Source organism: Parasteatoda tepidariorum, chromosome 3 (genome assembly GCF_043381705.1).
Source record: "Parasteatoda tepidariorum isolate YZ-2023 chromosome 3, CAS_Ptep_4.0, whole genome shotgun sequence".
In the NCBI taxonomy this organism is placed as follows: domain Eukaryota; kingdom Metazoa; phylum Arthropoda; class Arachnida; order Araneae; family Theridiidae; genus Parasteatoda; species Parasteatoda tepidariorum.
The window spans coordinates 26,505,403-26,523,068 of NC_092206.1; the positions used below are offsets into that span (position 1 = coordinate 26,505,403).

The window sequence follows — 17,666 nt, forward strand, 5'->3', positions numbered from 1 at the left end:
TTATATTAGTTATTATTGGTTATAGGTTCTGAACTGTCTTATGGTAATTTAATGATTTGTCGAGCTTCTCCATTTCGTCGCCAAATCCTTAAACTACGATTAAACAACTAATACTGAACCAATTTAAATGCAATTTTTTAACAATAAGTTTTATTTAAATTAAGAGAATATAAATGAATAAAAGTATCTGTTCAAAGGTACACGTAGAAACCGTTCATAAAAAGGTAGACTCTAGCTGCTTACGATGCCATTTCCAGTCATGGGTTCCTAATGTTTTTGATGAGCCCTACCTCCTATCAAAATTTTGTCCTTGATTTTAGAACCTCCCTGTATTTTTCTGCATTTTTTAAACCCGCTTCGTTAATTCACTTATGTGCGGTAGCTGCTGAAAAAAACAGGAAAAAATTATTTCAAATTATGTTGTGAAAGGAAATTTTCCAAATGTTTCAGAAACGTTAATACGAGATTGAAATCATGATTGCTCTAATGAAGGTCATCTTGATGTTTTATCAGGGAAAAATATTTTTTCATTGCATTTTATATCCTTTTTGTGGAGTTAAAATACTTCAGAATGCTTTTCTGCCGGAAAACCAAAAACAAAACGTAGAAAAACATTTAGAGAAAATGCTGAAGTCTTATAATTTTATTGCTTTAGTCGAAATCGGCAGACAATTTTTCATAAATTTCCTTGTAGCTAAGTTTCTTGAGCCTTGTTAACTTAAACAAAAATCTTCTGTAATCTTGTTTATTGAGAGCAATTTTTACTCTGAAAAAGAAAATTATTTTATTAGTTATATATTTAACTATAATGCTATAAAAGAGCAACAATAGATACAACAAAATGAAGAGTTTGTCAGTCTGTCTCTCTGCAAAATTGTTTTTTCTATGATTATGTATATTTAACTATAATGCTATAAAAGAGCAACAATAGATACAACAAAATGAAGAGTTTGTTTGTCTGTCTCTCTGCACAATTGTTTTTTCTATGATTATGTATATTTAACTATAAAGCTATAAAAGAGCAACAATAGATACAACAAAATGAAGAGTTTGTCTGTCTCTCTGCAAAATTGTTTTTTCTATGATTATGTATATTTAACTATAATGCTATAAAAGAGCAACAATAGATACAACAAAATGAAGAGTTTGTCTGTCTGTCTCTCTGCAAAATTTTTTTTCTATGATTCCGAAATTAGGACAGTGGCTGCAAGGGACAAATTTAGCCCCCAAACATAAAAGTTAGTTCAAATTTTTCTGTTAGTTCATTCGTTAGAGCCAATGGAATTTTTTCGTTTTTACTCGTAATTGATAAAAATGATGGCATTAAAACTATTTCTTTTTTAAATATTTTAAATATTTATTATAAATCCCGTATTCATTTTTCTTATAGCTATATATTTAAAATACGAATCTCTAAAACTAAATAATGTGAAAGTAACTGTAATGGAAGTTTTGAAAAAATAATCAGTTATGCGTTGAAAAGCAAAATTAAAGAAACGGTACGAATTCATATAGGAGAAACGAGAAAGGTTTCCATATTGTTATCGAAGCTATGCTTAATTAATTTTGGTTATAATTATTAATTTAAATTTTAAATAAGCTATATTAAAAGTAAAATAATTGGAGAGGTGGTACTGTTTTGTTTAAGACATTTTAAGAAATCGTAAAATTATCTTTATTTTGGTGGGATTAACTACTAAAAACCTGTTTTGCTTACTCTGATAACGTAAAGGAGCAGGAAAGATAAAATACAATAATAAATTGTAAATTTTTTGATAGCTTTATTAATTGTGTTGGTATATGTATCTCAGTTTTGTGCATGATTTCGAAGCATTTTATATTATCTCATTAAAATACAGGTAGATATTATAAGTAATTAAAAAGGAGATTATATGGGCCATACTTTAATACCATGTTAATTTTTAAGCTGGTCTGGATATCAATAGGCAAATAAATTTAATTAATGGTTAAATATCGTCATAATATTAATGTACTACTCCTGTTGCTGTTTCTAAAGTTACTGGCCAATACCAGCAAGCCTGCTTGGTGAAACCAAGTGAATTTAGAGCAGGGGGTGCGTTTCCTATTTTTACGTGGAGCCATCTTCTGGTCAAGAATATAACTTCTGTCACACTTAACATCACAGCTCGTGTATAGGGTGGACCCATTCATACATCCACTCATTCATCCACAGATCGTAATTTTCACCTCAACCAGAGAACAAGCAATCTCCAATTTTGCACCACCAGAGGTATGATTAGTTATAGGACCATGGAGGACTTTGTGAACAGACTGATTTAACGCGCAACAGTCACTATTTACTACACGAAGAGTCTTTGCCCGGCGGGAATCAAACTCACGACCTTTTAGACATGGGCCCAACGCTCCACCAACCAGGCTACCTCGGCCCCAATCGACTTCATGATACTGCAAATTGCAAGGTCTGCCTGACAGAGCCAATTATGTAAAGTAAGTATGTATCGACTGAACCCCAGATATGCATATAGTGCATTATATTTCACTGATATTTGAAAAAAAATTTCACCCTCTCAGCCTAAAATGAAAAGGTTGCTCCATGAAGCGTTTGTATTTACGTTTTCAATAATTTCCTTGTTAATACAACTGACTGATGAAATAAAATGCATGGTGACTGTTGCGTAAAAAAATTTAAACAAATTATAAAAGCGGTATTAAACGTATAAAAATGCAAAAATGCGTGATAAAAAATGCAAAACATACGTAATTTTATTTACCAGTTGTTTACTTAGTATTGAACCAGTTATTTACTTGGCAATGATATTTTCAAGTCTTTAGATATGAAACTGGCAAGGTTTTAGTGTAAATTATTAATATTCAGAGAAAATTATTACCCTGCCAAATTTCGAAATTCTTCATCTGCTTCATCAGCTGTAAGGAGACTGCCAACAATCCCAGCGTCTTTCAACCATTGTGTGCTTCTCTTATAAGTAATAAGTTCACATGGTTCTTTTTTCTTTCTAGCATACCTTTGGAAAAAGTACTTAGTCATTAATAAAAGTTTTATTTCATGCAGAAAAATTAGAAAAAAATAGCTTTAAAATACAGTTAAGGAGCTTGAAACAATGTAAAAAAAACACATTTTTCAAAATGCCGGGGAAAGATTTTTCGGTAAAAAACATTACAATTTTTAGTAAAAACAATAAATTGAGCAAGAATGACGTCACTGGGATTATATGTTAAAGAATCCTTAAATTTTCTTGTCAATCGAAATTTTACATCAGTTGCACAAGTACATTTTTTACAAAGGCGAAATACTGGGTGTTGTGAATAGTTTTAAATATTATAAAATAATTAAACACAAATACCATTGGTGAAGACAGAGCATCCAGTGTGTAATCTAATATTATGTAACTTTTCCACGCTTTTCTAATCATTCGTGAAAAGGCTTGTTTTTCACCACTTATATACAAGCCATACCGGTGCCACTTTTACAAACCTAATATTTACTTGTGTGTCGCACAATATCCAAAACACATAACCATATTATGACACTCCTTTGTGCAACCAGAACTCGGAGATAGACAATGATCATATGCCAAAGTTCTCTTCTTTTAATGAAAAAAAACATATACATTCAAAATGAGTGAGATAGACAGTTGATGTAAGTTTAATGACGAAAACCTCAACAAACCATACCGGAATTTCGCCAAGTTACAAGACTGATATTTACTTAGGTCATGATTGCATCGTTCAACAGCGAAACCACTTTGGTACAAATTATACTCCCTTGTGCATTTTGTGCAACCAGAACTCAGAAATAGACAATGATCATTTATCAAAGTTCAAAACTATACTGTCAAAATTAGTGAGATAGACAGTAGATGTAATTGCTATAAAGTGACAAATTATTTTGTATTTAATGTAGTTACTTATAATTTCATGCTCCACTTTTGTTCTAATAATTTTATTGTCATATTAAATTAGTCAATGCATTTTTCTTTTAAAATTTCATTTTTATGCTTTTTAATACTCTAATCTGATGCATCGTTTGATGCATGTGGAGTAAGGTAATGCTTTTGAAGTAATAAAAATAAAACAATTATTAGTTGCATGTTCTTCTTTTAAGCAATGTTTAAATTCAATGTTAGCAGAAATGTTAACTCTCAATTATTTTAAAACATGCAATCAACAACTAAACTAAATTAAAAGATTAAAGCGATGGCGATAAAAATAAAAAAAGAATAAAATAATACTACCTGTTGAACTTATCATCAAATCTTGCCCTTAAAACTTCAGGTGATAGCATTCGCCCGGCCCTCGGTTTCTCAACCATTTTCCTATCAGATCCAGAAACCTTTTGGGATTCTTTTTTTCCACCGTCTCTTTTATTATACCTTTTCCGAAAGTCCTCTTTCAGCATGCCTACTGACGCCATATAAGGAGATAATCTTTCAGGAGATCTTTCAGAATGGCGGTTTTTTGTTCGAATGGCTTTACTAGCATTTATAATCCGATTCCTTCCAACTGATCCAGACTGAGAGGCATTTTTTGACGTATGTTTGTCCTTTTCTTTTAGATAATGTGCATTTTTGGGAGTAGATTTGACCTTCAAAATCCTGTCATTGAGTTCCGGTTTAGTATTTGTCAGAATCCGAGTTTTATCCGTATTTAATTTGTCATGATTGAATAATGTCGTTACTTTTTCACTATCTGATAAATATTTAGAATCACCTCCTTTAAGTTCATCTTTTTCAGTTTTCGAAGTGGATCCATAAAATTTTTGTTCTAAGTTAATTTTCCTGTTATTTTTATCACAAAAGATATTTTTACGTGAATTCGGAACTCCAATATCTGATATTTCTTTTTGGTTGTTTAAGGCTTTATCTTCATTTTCTGATAATAAATTTTTAAGATTTTGTCCTAACTCTTCTTCCACAGAACTTGATGTAAGTTCTGAAATATTTCGAGATAAATTAGTTTTCATAACATTTTTGCATTCAATGATTTTGCCACTTGATATCGGATCCTCAACATTTTCACTCTTGTTTACCTCTTGCATTTCTTTAAACTTATCTTGATAGCCGAGAGTAAATTCAAATTTATAATTTTCATGAAAAGGAACATCAGCTTCGGTTGAAACTGTTTCATTTTCGTCCACCCTACAAAATATGTCTCTTTCAGAAGGTATATTATCAGTTTTTGATGACTCAGGAATCCGTTGAATTTCGGAGTTTTCAAGGAGCCGGCAATCTGAGATATTTTTATGTTGCTTTATGTAAAGATATTTTCTCTTAGCATCCAATAATAAATCAATCTCATTCGAATGGAGAGTTTGGTTGAATATTTCCGTGTCCAATTTTCCAATATCTGAGTTTAGCAAATCCCTTACTTTTTCGTTATTCATATTATAAAGGTGATTAAATTTGACACATTTGAAATCTGCCTCAGTATTCGAATCCGCACTTAAATTAATGTTGTCTTTGAAACATTCGAAATCATTATTATTATCTTTATAGTTTGATGATAACTGTTCCTTATGTTCATGAGCCAATTCGTAGTAGTTTTCCGAGCCATGAAAATCTTGTTCTTGTATGTTTGACAATAGTTCTAATTCGAAATTTTTCAAATAACTTGCTTCAGAAGTACTATAAGTTTTTCCCTCATCTCTTATCTTTCTTAACAACTCATGACAACTATCTTCATCATGGTTTATTTGTTTTTGGTAACTGTTCTCTTCTTCGTATTTAAGTTGCTCTAAATTATCATTTGATGATGAATATTCATAAGTTGTGTAATAAGGTTCATCACAACTTTTGGACTTTTTCAGTTCAATGAAATAAACATCGGTACTATGAAATTCTTCATCGGAACTATTTTCACTATGGAAGGTTTCATAATCTTTATGTTGTACAGCATTCACATCTATCTCTTTTCCATCGGTAGGAATATCTCTTAAAAACTTATCATCATCTTTTGTTTGATGATGCTTGATTTGTTGATTAATAAGAGATTTTTCATGCACATTTTCTACTGTGCCCTGATTTTCATCAATGATGGTATATTTATTATGATTAACTGTATGAATTTTGATTTCGTTTTCTAGGATCTTATCAAAAAACTCAATTTCTTCCCATTTATTTTGCGAATCATCAGTACACCCATGCTTTTCTACGTTCATCGATGCACATTTTTGCAATTTAATATGTTCACTTTCCTTTTGGTTCTTCATAATAGAATCTATTTTGCTTGTATTATTTGTAATATCTTCAGTCATTCCTGTTTCATACACTCTGTTTTTGTTGTTGATAGACTTACTAAATGTACTGCAGTTTTGCAAAGGCTTTGTTGGACTACATTGTACGGTATGAATTCTACTTTCTCTTTCCAGAATCTCTTGAAAAAACTTCAAGTCTTGCTTTTTCTGATTATCAGATACGTAAACATCTTCTTTATGACTAAGGGAAGTAAATTCTCTGCTTTGATTATTAGATGCATTTTTAGTATAATCATATTCTTCAGTATGTAATTTAATTTTATCGTCAAAATCACCATCACGCAAATTAGGATTGTTATCAGTAAAAATATTCGTTTTGTGTATTGTAACGAGTTTTCTACTGTCTCTGGGCAACGTTGTATTTATATTATGATGTACTGTATGTATTTTACTTTCTGTTTTAAGGATTTCCTCAAAAAACTTTATGTCCTGGTATTTTTGAGTATTAGAAGCGTTTTCAAAGTCTTTAAGACTCAATGAGATACTTTCCTTGCTTTTAACATGAGAAGTTTTATTTTGATTGCATTCTTCAGTATACATTTCAGTATCTTTATCATAGTTATCACCAGAAAAATATTGGTTACTGTCTTTTTTCTGGTTGTTTGCATTAACAGAATTTACATTATTTATTGCTTGGAATTTATTTTTACTCTCATTTAACAACTCCCTAGTTTTATTTTGGAGCACAGTATGAATTTTGCTTTCTCGTTCGAGCAATTCCTCAATAAACTTCAAGTCTTGGTATTTCTGAGTTGCAACAGTGTATTCATTGTCTTTATGTATCAGTGAGGCTTTGTTTTTTCTTTTAGTACTCGGAACAGTTTTAGTTTGATAGCATTCTTCAGTATGTGTTTCATTTTCCTCGTCACAGCAATCAACAAACAAACATGAGTTACCATCTTTTTCCTGATTGTTGGCATTAACAGCATTTACTTTGTTTATTGCGTGGAGTTTATTTGCGCTCTCATTGAATGGCTCTCTAGTTTGATTTTGTCGAACAGTATGTATTTTACTTTCACGCTCAAGCATTTCCTCAATAAACTTCAAGTCTTGGTATTTCTGAGTAGCAGCAGTGTATTCATTGTCTTTATGCATCAGTGAGGCTTTGTTTTGTCTATTAATATTTGTATCTGTTTCAGTTTGATTTGATTCTCCGTTAAGTGTTTTAATTTCTTGGTCAAAGTTATCGCCAGGCAAATATGTTTCGCTATCTTTTTTCTGATTGGCATTAAAACTAATAACTTTTTTTAATGTAAGAGAATCTTTACTCTCACTAGACAACACTCTAGATACGCAATCTGTTTTAGTATTTATTTCAACTTCGCCTTCAAACTCAACCTGCGTGAAATTCGTGTTTTGCTTATTTTCGGTATCAATTTCATATTCATCACTTTCATCGTTCAGTGAAATAAAATTTCCACTTTCATTTTCGAGAAAAGCTCTAGTTTTTTCGTCTTTTTCCACATTGCCAACATTTAAACTATCATTCATGCTAGTGAGTGTGTTGCTCTCATCAAATAAAATTTCTTTTTGGCTATTATCTACAGTACTGATTTTACTTTCGCTTTTCAGGATTTTCCGAATGTTTTCCATATCGTCATTCTTCTCATTATCGTCCACACATCCATCACCTTTATGACTTCTTAAAGAGGGGTCATCTTTACCATTAATATTTGATGTAACTAAATTTTGTATACTTTCTTCAATATGTTTTCTAGTTTCATTGTCAATAAAGCCTTCTGTTCTCCCAGTTTCATTCATAAAGTTTACATTAATACTATCCCATTTCTTTTGAGCTGATACATGATGTTTATCTTCATCGGAAAAAATTTCGGCTCGATTACCAGGTACAGAATGTGTTTTTATTTCTTCGTCAAGAAAATTTTCCAAAAGTAAAATACCTTGAAATTTATTATTGCTTTCATCAGAAAGATTATCCTGCATTTTTGTCGTTAAGAAACAGCGCTTATTTTTCTCATGCGAATTTTCCATATTACTATCTTGTTCTTTTTGCATTTCTTCAGATAAATGTTGTAAATCACATGCATCAGTGAATTCTGAAAGTACGCTGCTTTGCATTTTATGTATCTCCTCTTCATCTGAAATAATATCCTCAAAGCATTTTATGGTATTTAAGTGTACAGTAAAATCATTATCAACCTCTTCCTTAAGAATATTCTCACTAAAACTATGTGTATCAATTAATTCTTTTGTAGTATTTATTTTGTTTTTATCAGAAATAATTTCTTCGTTGAATGTATCAAAGTTTCTAATTTCAGTAAAGTTGCCATTGCAAAAACTCTTCTTCTTCGTCAATACATCACCGTCTTCAGGCTTACATCGAATTTCCTCTTCAGCTTCATTTTGTACGAAATGCATTTTGTTTTTCTCACAGTGATTATTAGTAGAAGAGTCTTGATCATCAAAACAAATTTTGCTGTTATCTTCTTCTGAAAAACACCATACCGTTGCTTGATTCTCAGAATCTTTTTCGATACCAACAGTTTCAACCTTTTCTAAACAATTGCCAGAGGAATTTACAAAATCTAACATGCTTTGAGATTCAACTGAATCAGCAGAAATGTTAGGAATAATTTTAACTCCAAACTTATCGGCAAAAAATGCATCATCTGTAGCTTCCAAACTTCCATATTTATTCTCATCGTTTTCATCCATATTTTTGTCCTTTTGTCTGGCATATCTAAGAGTAAGATTGTCATTTTCCCGAAGTTGGTGTTCATCGTCAATACTATTGCTTGTTTCTCCTGAAGTACTTTCTGAAGAAGGCGTGATTTTAAAATAAATTTTTTCAGTGCCTGTATCATTAATATTCGTTTCACAAGCATTTGTTTTCGGATCTTCGTCTGCTGGGTTCAAAGATAGATCCAAATCTGCATTGTTCTTATTTACAGGTTGCAATTGATCGTTATTAGTAATATTATCTTTCACAAATTCTGAATTCCTACCATCTTCATTCAAATTGATTTCTTCTATCTGTTCGTTTTTACCAAACGAGATCTCAAAACTTGTTCTATTTTCTACTCCATTTTTTACATAATCCACAAATTGGTCATCATCTTTATTGATCTTATTTGATTGATTTAATAAATAAGAATTGCTTTGTTCTGAAAGAATGATGGATTGTTTATTTTTCGCAGAAGCGCTTTCTTCAACATTTAACACTTTAGACTTTTCAACCACCAAGCTTGGATTAGGGTTATACTTATCTGTTTCTGAATATTGAATATGAATTGGAAATGCAGTATCGTTCTTAATCTTTTTAATTTCCTCACCTAAGTGAAAGGGAAAATTTTCAAATGCTTCTTTTAAGATATGAAAATCATTTTCTATGGAACACCCGTTATTTTGATCGTTCTGAATTTCTTCGATATTCTTGCAAGGAGAAGTCGATTTATATGTTTTCTCTGTATTTAACGAAGAGCTTAACTTTTCACGGCATAATTCTGATTTTTGAAAAATAATTCTCTTCGCAGTGTCATTATTTTCAAGGGAAATTGTATTCCTGATTGTATTTACTTCTGAGATATCGGGTAAAGTACGATAATCATAAGAAGTTTCGCACATTGTCCTTGCGATATTCTGGTTGTCAAGTTCATTTTCAGTCTTACTAACTTCCTCACCTAATCTAAAAGGAAAATTTACAAATGCTTCTCTTAAGATATGGTAATCATATTCACCAGGACGATCAGTATTTTGTATGCTCTGCATTTCCTCGACTTTCTGGGTTTTGAAGGAAGTGCTAGTTATATATGCGTTATCTGGATTAAACGTAGTTGAATTGTTGACATTTTCAAGGCATAACTCCGAGTTTGAAGACATAATTCTCTCAGAAGCGTCTTTATTTTCATTTGGAATTGATTTATCATTTGTAGTTGTATCTGATAACGTATGATTAAGATCAGGAGTTTCACGCATTGCCCTTGGGAGCAAACATTTGTCTTCTTGAGCCACTTGGAAAGGTAACTCTGCAACATTTGTTAAACTGTTTTCTTTAGTGTGTTTAGAGTCATTCCCCTTTTCTATTGTTTCTTGCAACGGCAAATTATTTGTGTCATCAGAAGAATATTCCTGATTCTTTCTAAAATTTTCAATGTGATTACCGAAATCGAAGGATTTATCATTTGATGAAATAAAATTGTTCTGATAACTATGCGTTGTTATTGATTGGTTTAGATGATTTCCTTCACCACATTTCTTCATGAAACTTAAATCATTTGCATTGACTTGTTCGTTGCAATTGGAACTCCCTTTATCTAAGTGCTCATTGCAATCTCTTAAATTGAAAGCATCATTTGCAAATAATTCACTGGTATAAGAACTCAATTCATGGGTACTTGATTTTTCATTTTTTAGTTCCTTTTCTTTTCTTAAGTTTATATTTGAAAGATCACTTAAAGCGTGATTTATAAAGCACATTGTTAAAGAAGGAATTCTGTTATCTTTTGAGGTTCTTTCCAGTTCCTTCGGTTGTTCAAGTTCACACTCACCAAACTCTGTTATGAAAGACGATTCTTCATATGTATTAATAAGGTTTTCGAACGATGCAGTTCTATTGCGTCCCCCACAGATGTTTGTATAACGAATGTTTTCGCAACTTTGTGAGGGATAATCGAATTCAAATTCAGAAGAATCAATTTCGTCAGATATAGATGATGAGTCCAGCAGACTCATACTTTCTTGTGGAACTTCATCTGCATATTGTTCTCCTGTTAAGCTTTTACACTTTACAATACTTGAGATTATCGCTTGGCCTTCATTAAGAGTATTGCAGAGATAATCTTCAGAATCACTGGTAAGATTTGAATCACTTCCAGATGCATTTTGTCTTTCATTAGATATATAAGAAGAGTTACTTAGACTTTTCTTACTCAAAATTATATTTGTTGAAGCTTCATTTGGTTCAATGGATGCATTTGAAATTAGAATGGGTGCATTAAATGAGCTGTCTACGATTGTTTCATTTACAGGCAGTTCTGCCGAATCTTCTATTGCCTTAATATACATATTTGGGGATTCAGTCATTGTATTGAATGAACTATTTACAATTAATTTACTCAAATTTTGCTGTTTTGTAGAAGCTTCTCCTTGTTCAATAGACACAATTGGTGTTTCATTAAATGGTATAAAAGTGTTGTCAACGAATGCCTTACTCACTTCACGCTGTTCTGTTGAAATTTTGTTTGGTTCAACGTACACATTTAGCTTCTCAATTGTTTCAGATGGGCTATTTAAAATTGTTTCATTCAAGTTATGCTGATTTGTAGAAGTCAAGTTTGGTTCAATAGTCTCATTTGCTGTTTCATTAGAAATATTTAGTGAGCTCTCCCTAATTTTATCACTTAAAAAATGCTGTTCTGTTGAAACTTCCTCTGATTCAATATAGACATTTACTGCTTCATTGGTCGTATTTAGCGAGCTCTCCATGATTCGTTCTCTCAAATAATTCTGTTCTGTTAAAACTTCCTTTGGTTCAATATAGGCATTTGTTGCTGGACTAGAAGCATTTAATAAGCTCTCCATAACTGTTTCATTAGAGTAATGTTTGTCTGTTGAAGCTTCCTCTGGTTCAATATTTGCATTTGGTGCTTTACTAGAAGCATTTAATAAGCTCCCCAGAACTGTTTGACTCAAACATTGCTGTCCTGTTGAAACTTCCTTTTGTTCAATATAGAGATTTGGTGCTTCAGTAGCAGCATTTAATATGCTCTCCGTATTTGTTTGACTCAAATAATGCTGCCCTGTTAAAGATTCTTCTGGTTCAGTCGACGCATTACATATGACGTCACCATTTGTTACATTATGAGATGTTTCGTCAACTTTAGTGACTTTACTGATAAGACTATTAAGAATTTCTATCATGTCATTAGGTGTAGGAAAATCAGAAAGTACATCCGGGCCATTCAACTTCTCATTCTCTTCATTTTGAGAAGAGACTTTATTTGTCTTTTGTGCCATCAAACCACCTGTTTCATGCGTATTTGTACCGTTGTGAACAAAGCATATATAATTAACGGAGACATCACCTGCTAATGGATCCATTGAAAATTTAGATTTATTTATATGCTTTTCAGAGTCTGAATTTAAACTACTATTTTCTAGAATTAAACTTAGAAACTTGTTTTCCACTTCCATTGATTCTTTTTGTTCTGTTTTGTTCGGAGGAAACTTTGCAATGTCTTTATCACCGTGGGTATTCGAATCATCAGATGAAATCTTTATAATAGTAGATTTCTGAAGTAAGTTGGTTTCTTCCTTTTGATTCTCAAACTTGTACTTATGTGCTGCTTTAATGGAACATTTGGCAAAGTAAATATCGGATACGTCAATTGATTCATCGCTTGTTCTTTTTTGCTCAGCGAATAAACTTAAAGGTTCTGAGTTATTTTTATTGGCTACGTCTACTACCAGTGATTGCACAATTTCAGATTTATTTTTATTTTCATCGCATGAGTTAAGTTTCTTATTAAAGCTATCATTATTTTTTTGTTGGGAATAAATTTCTAGTTCTTCTGATGGATTGTCTGGAGATATTGAGCTTTGCTTCTTAGTATTTTTCTTGAAAACACTAAAGTAATTTTTCTTGGTGTATTTCTTTTTAAATGTATCAGTGTAAGTGTTTTTATCTTCATTTTGTTCTATTAAAGGAACTATTTCATGCCTATTTGCTTCTTCTTTAACAAAATATGTACAATTATTTGATGTTTCTTCTGCTAATGATTCGGTTAAATTTTTTTCTGTGTCTAAATCGATACAACTATTATCAAGAATACAACTTCTAAACTTATTTTCTTCTTCCGGTGATTCTTTTTTGTCCACTGAATTCGACAATAACTTTTCAGTACAATTAAAATCCTCAATTTCTAAGCCAGCCAGTGATGGGGCTGTATATTTTTGAACAAAGCCAGTGCATTCCTTCCGATTTTCAGAACAATTGCAATTCTGAGTAATTTCAATGGCATCTTTATTAAAATCAGACGTGCTTGATGATTTTTCACTTGTTCTCTTCTCTTCTGTAACTACACATGAAGATTCTAAATCGTTATTATGGTTGTCTCCTACCTCCAATGAAACAACTTCAGAATTAGTTTTACTTTCATCGCATGAGGTCTGTTGGCTTGTTAGAACATCATAACCTATTGATTGCGAATCATTTTCTTCATTTGCTAAGGCATCATCTTGGGATATTGAACCTTGTTTATTACTTCTTTTCTTTTTCTTCGAGCTTTTGAAGTAAAGTTTCTTTAGAAAGAACGGCATCTAAAATTAAAAGGTAGATGAATTTAAATGACATTTTTGTTTTACAGAACTTTTTTTTACTAAGTATGACTTTACTGTCCAAAGTCCTTGAATGTATATTTGTAAAAGAATTTAAATAGAGAAAACGCAACTGAAATCTCACTTTGATGAGTCAAAAAATCTTTTAGTTATTTGTCAGACTTACAAATTCATAACTAAAGACGCACTTTTATCTTTAAAAACGAAAATTACCCGCAAGCAATCGTCAACTACTTGAGCTATAATTAGAGTACATTTTGAAATTTTCAAACACATTTTTCTGTAAGATCTTTGTGCACTGATTCATTGATTTTAAAATACTTGAACTTGGCCATTTTAAAATTTTAAAAACTTTATTAAAATTATATGTTAGTAAACAGAAAAGGAAATCTGGGACACTGAATGAAATTATATGGTTGATCTTTAAAAAAAGCGTAATCTTAGAGCGAAATTACTGAATTAATAGTTGGAAGGAGAAGAGATCTAAGCAAAATAATAGTTAGGTTGGTAATCCAAACATGAATAATCCCTAAATCAAATAAACCGTCTTCAAAGAATAGCCCTTGCCAAAGAACACTGAAATAAAACATCTAAATTTTAGAAAAATTAGAAATTTTTAGAAAAAAAAATTAAATTCTGTATTTTCTGTATCGAAGGATGGAAGTGGTGAGGAAATTCTGCACAGAGCTAAGAGACAGATAGTCTTTTTGGTCTGTCTTTGGTCAGAATCAATCATGGAGGAGATGGTATCATGGCTTAGGGTTGCATGTAGAGAAGTGGGTTTCAATGACTTAACAATGAACAAAACTTATTATATGAACAAACTTAAAAAAAATATGTCTGGAAAAGTGCTGAAAAGGTTGAAATAGAAGGTTTTTTTTCTTCTTTTTATCAAGGTAATGACTCACATGTGAGAGTATGGCTGCTCTACAGTGTGGCAAACCATCCCAATCCCCAATTCAATTGAGCAGTTCTGAGACTTATTGAAAGGAGAATCAGGAAACGTGAAGTAAGATCCGTAGAAATGCTCCTATTATAGAATATGAATGGAACAAAATAACCATGAAATAAACAACTAAGCTAGTAAATAATACACAATAAGTTGAGAAGGGTTATCAAAAGAAGTAGATTCCCAACAGTAACTATAAGTTGCAGGCAATTACTGTGAAAGTCTTTACCAAAATTCTCAAACTTTTAAAGAACACAGTTTTTCGTAGTGAATGTTGCATAAACGCAAAAGAAAGCCCGAAGAGATTTGGCGGTAAGTAAGTTCAAAACTACAGAAGATTGACATTATTAAAAATTTTCCCTTTTTTGTTAAATGGTGAAAAAAAAACTTCTATACTTGCTTTGGTAAAAATTAACTAAAAAGTAGAAAATTAACAGTATAATATACGATACTAAGGAATTCGGCATTAAGTCCAAAAAATATTAATAGCCGGCTTAAACTTTCTTAAAACAGTTCTGTTAATTATAGCATCAAATAATCAACCCGCCAAGCGCTGACCCATTAGGTAAAATTGGAGCAGGAACTTCGGTCCCGCCATTACTGTCCGATTCATACCCTTTGTCATTTATATTTTTTTAATCATATATATATGACCATTGAAACATAACCACTCTAATAAGAAAAAGAAATGGAGTGGAACTTTTTTATCAAAATAGAGTAATTAAATTAGTAATGGGGCCCTAATTTAGAATCCAGCTGCTTTTAACGGTTCTCTTTTTTTATAGTTATTTTCCATCTGGCTGTAAATAGGCACAATTATAATACAAGATTTTATTTCTTTTCTCATTTGTTACTTGAATAGAAAAAAAGGTCATAATTCAAGTTTCTTTCATTTAAGAAAATAACACGTGAAGGAACCGAAAGGGACGGGATGGATACTGCCATGGAGTCGAAGAGAAACCTAAAATTTCGGGACCGAAATGACGAAACAAAAATGGCAGGACCCAAAAGGTGGGGCTGAAATGTTATAGATTATGGTCAAGTTGTAGAGAAAGCGCAATTTTTTTAAGCTAAGCGCAATTTACCCGTTCTATAAATTCCTTTTGATGCAGAAAAGCCTGCATCTGTAAATTAGGAAAAGATCAGAACTAGCACTCTGTGGATTAAAAAAGTATAATTTTATTTTTAAAAAAAATCTAAGTCTGAATTGTGTTGATAATTTTTGATGCATTAGATCACTGATATGCAGACATTTTTTTATCACTTTAATAGTACATAAAATACTCTAAAAAAGCTGAAAATCACTTTATGTTAACCTGACTTTCAAGGAACAAAAAAAAATGGAATGTCAAAATACATTGCATGAAAGGTAAAAATCAAGTTTTAAAATCTTTTTCTTAGCCAAGTATTTGTCTATTTCGGAGTAACGTACGAAAATCGCCAAACCATTATTTTGTCCTGTGATTCTTTAATTATATATTTTAATATGCATTAATGTATTGGGATACAACTAGTACCAAAAATAATAGTAAAGGTGCGTAATATAAGTTCTGTGGTGAAAGGTATTTTTACTGCTCCCGGAAAATGATATGTATCAATATTTTTTATATCTGCAGAATCTATCAATAAGCGTTAAGAGCCATTTTTTGTTATAAATGTGTAAACAACTTGGCTAGTTAATTACAATGGAAAAAATAGTTTTGGAAAAGAGCTTAACTTAAAATAACCGAATTACTGTGATGTATCATCTTAAATTTTATTTATTCGTTCATACATAATGTGTGATAAGACTTCTCTAACTAATTCTGATAAAATCAAAACAATTTTAATGTTATTTTAAAATGAATATTTGTTTATGAAATGTGTAAAAAAAGAATTAAATACCTTAATACTTCACTTCATTTCTTAAATTATTATATTGAGAAAAACTTCCTCATAAGAATATTAAACATTTTATAATTTTTATGGCACAAAATAAATTAATAAAAAACTTTGTAAAATATGTCAAGAAAATTTGAGCTTATCAGCTAGTAAGAAAAGTAGCAGCATAACACACTTAAGAAGCCGAAGCTGTTTGCCTGCATATACAACGAAAGAAAAAAAATATATTCAAAATAAAACTATATTTAAGGAATTTGGCGAATTTAGTACATGATTTTCAACTGCTGAACATTTTTAAAAATAGCCTTAAATTAAACTCTGAAAAACTGAGAGCTATTAAGTAAAACTAGATATAGTTATGATGCTTTAAAATAAAATAGATAATTTAGCTATTATTCTTTAAATTCATTTTCTTTTTAATTTTAAAAATATTAAGGTTAATAATAATAATATAATAATATAAATATTACCGTTGCTGCAATTTCATACAAATTCACGTTATTTTGAAACCCTTTACCATTATATTTTTGATATAAATTATAAAATTAAATAATAGACTTGCGTACCTAATATCCTTTCTGTTATACTGTTGTCTGTCTATGCTATGGATTTTTGATAAGAGATTTTTAAAACGTATTAAATTAGTTGAATTATTTTGAATTTAGTTTATGATCAAATAAAAACAGTGACAAAACATGGATCTTTTGTTGGCTTCAAATAAGTCAGAATCCATAGTATATCTTGTTGCCATTCCTTGTTGTTTTTTTTATAATTTATTTTGTTTTTAATATTATTTAAAGAACTGTCAACTGAATCAAAGCGGAACTAGATTAACAGCTTAACCTTTATGTTACAGGCTCTCTTAATATCCTAGAATACAATTGTTACAAAAGCAATATTGTTTCCCTATGGTAAGTAACATTCTCTAGGCAAATAGTGATAGAAGCTGTCTACTAAGCTTAGTCAATAGTTATGGCTCTGTCTTGTCAAAACCAATGTATGAAATGATAACTACAGAGATATCTAGGCTGACGTCTACTTTGCTAACCCAGCAACGGAAAATCATTGATTAATCAGCTACTAGAAGGGCATGTGCTTAATTTCAATTTGCTATACACGTATATTTAACATAGCATTAACATCCACAATAACACGACGATTGATTGAATGATAATAGACAAGCGATATAGTTCAGCCACCATTTGGGATATCTTCATGGATTTGAGTCATTTTAAAATATTAAATACGATTTATCAGGTCCAAAAAGTATTTTAAAGAATACAAAAT

General features: G+C 30.9%; 1 protein-coding gene across 1 annotated transcript; it reads right to left on the reverse strand.

The window, feature by feature from the left end:
• Positions 1-633: 633 nt before the first annotated feature.
• LOC122269313 (uncharacterized protein PF3D7_1120600-like) lies at positions 634-17,095 on the reverse strand. Its single transcript, XM_071179090.1, has 4 exons — positions 16,946-17,095; positions 4,236-13,531; positions 2,871-3,005; positions 634-766 (listed from the first exon to the last, which is right to left on the reverse strand). Exons 2-4 carry the CDS (start codon positions 13,529-13,531, stop codon positions 652-654), a joined length of 9,546 nt encoding a protein of 3,181 aa, XP_071035191.1. The 5' UTR covers positions 16,946-17,095; the 3' UTR covers positions 634-651.
• Between the last annotated feature and the right edge of the window lie 571 nt (positions 17,096-17,666).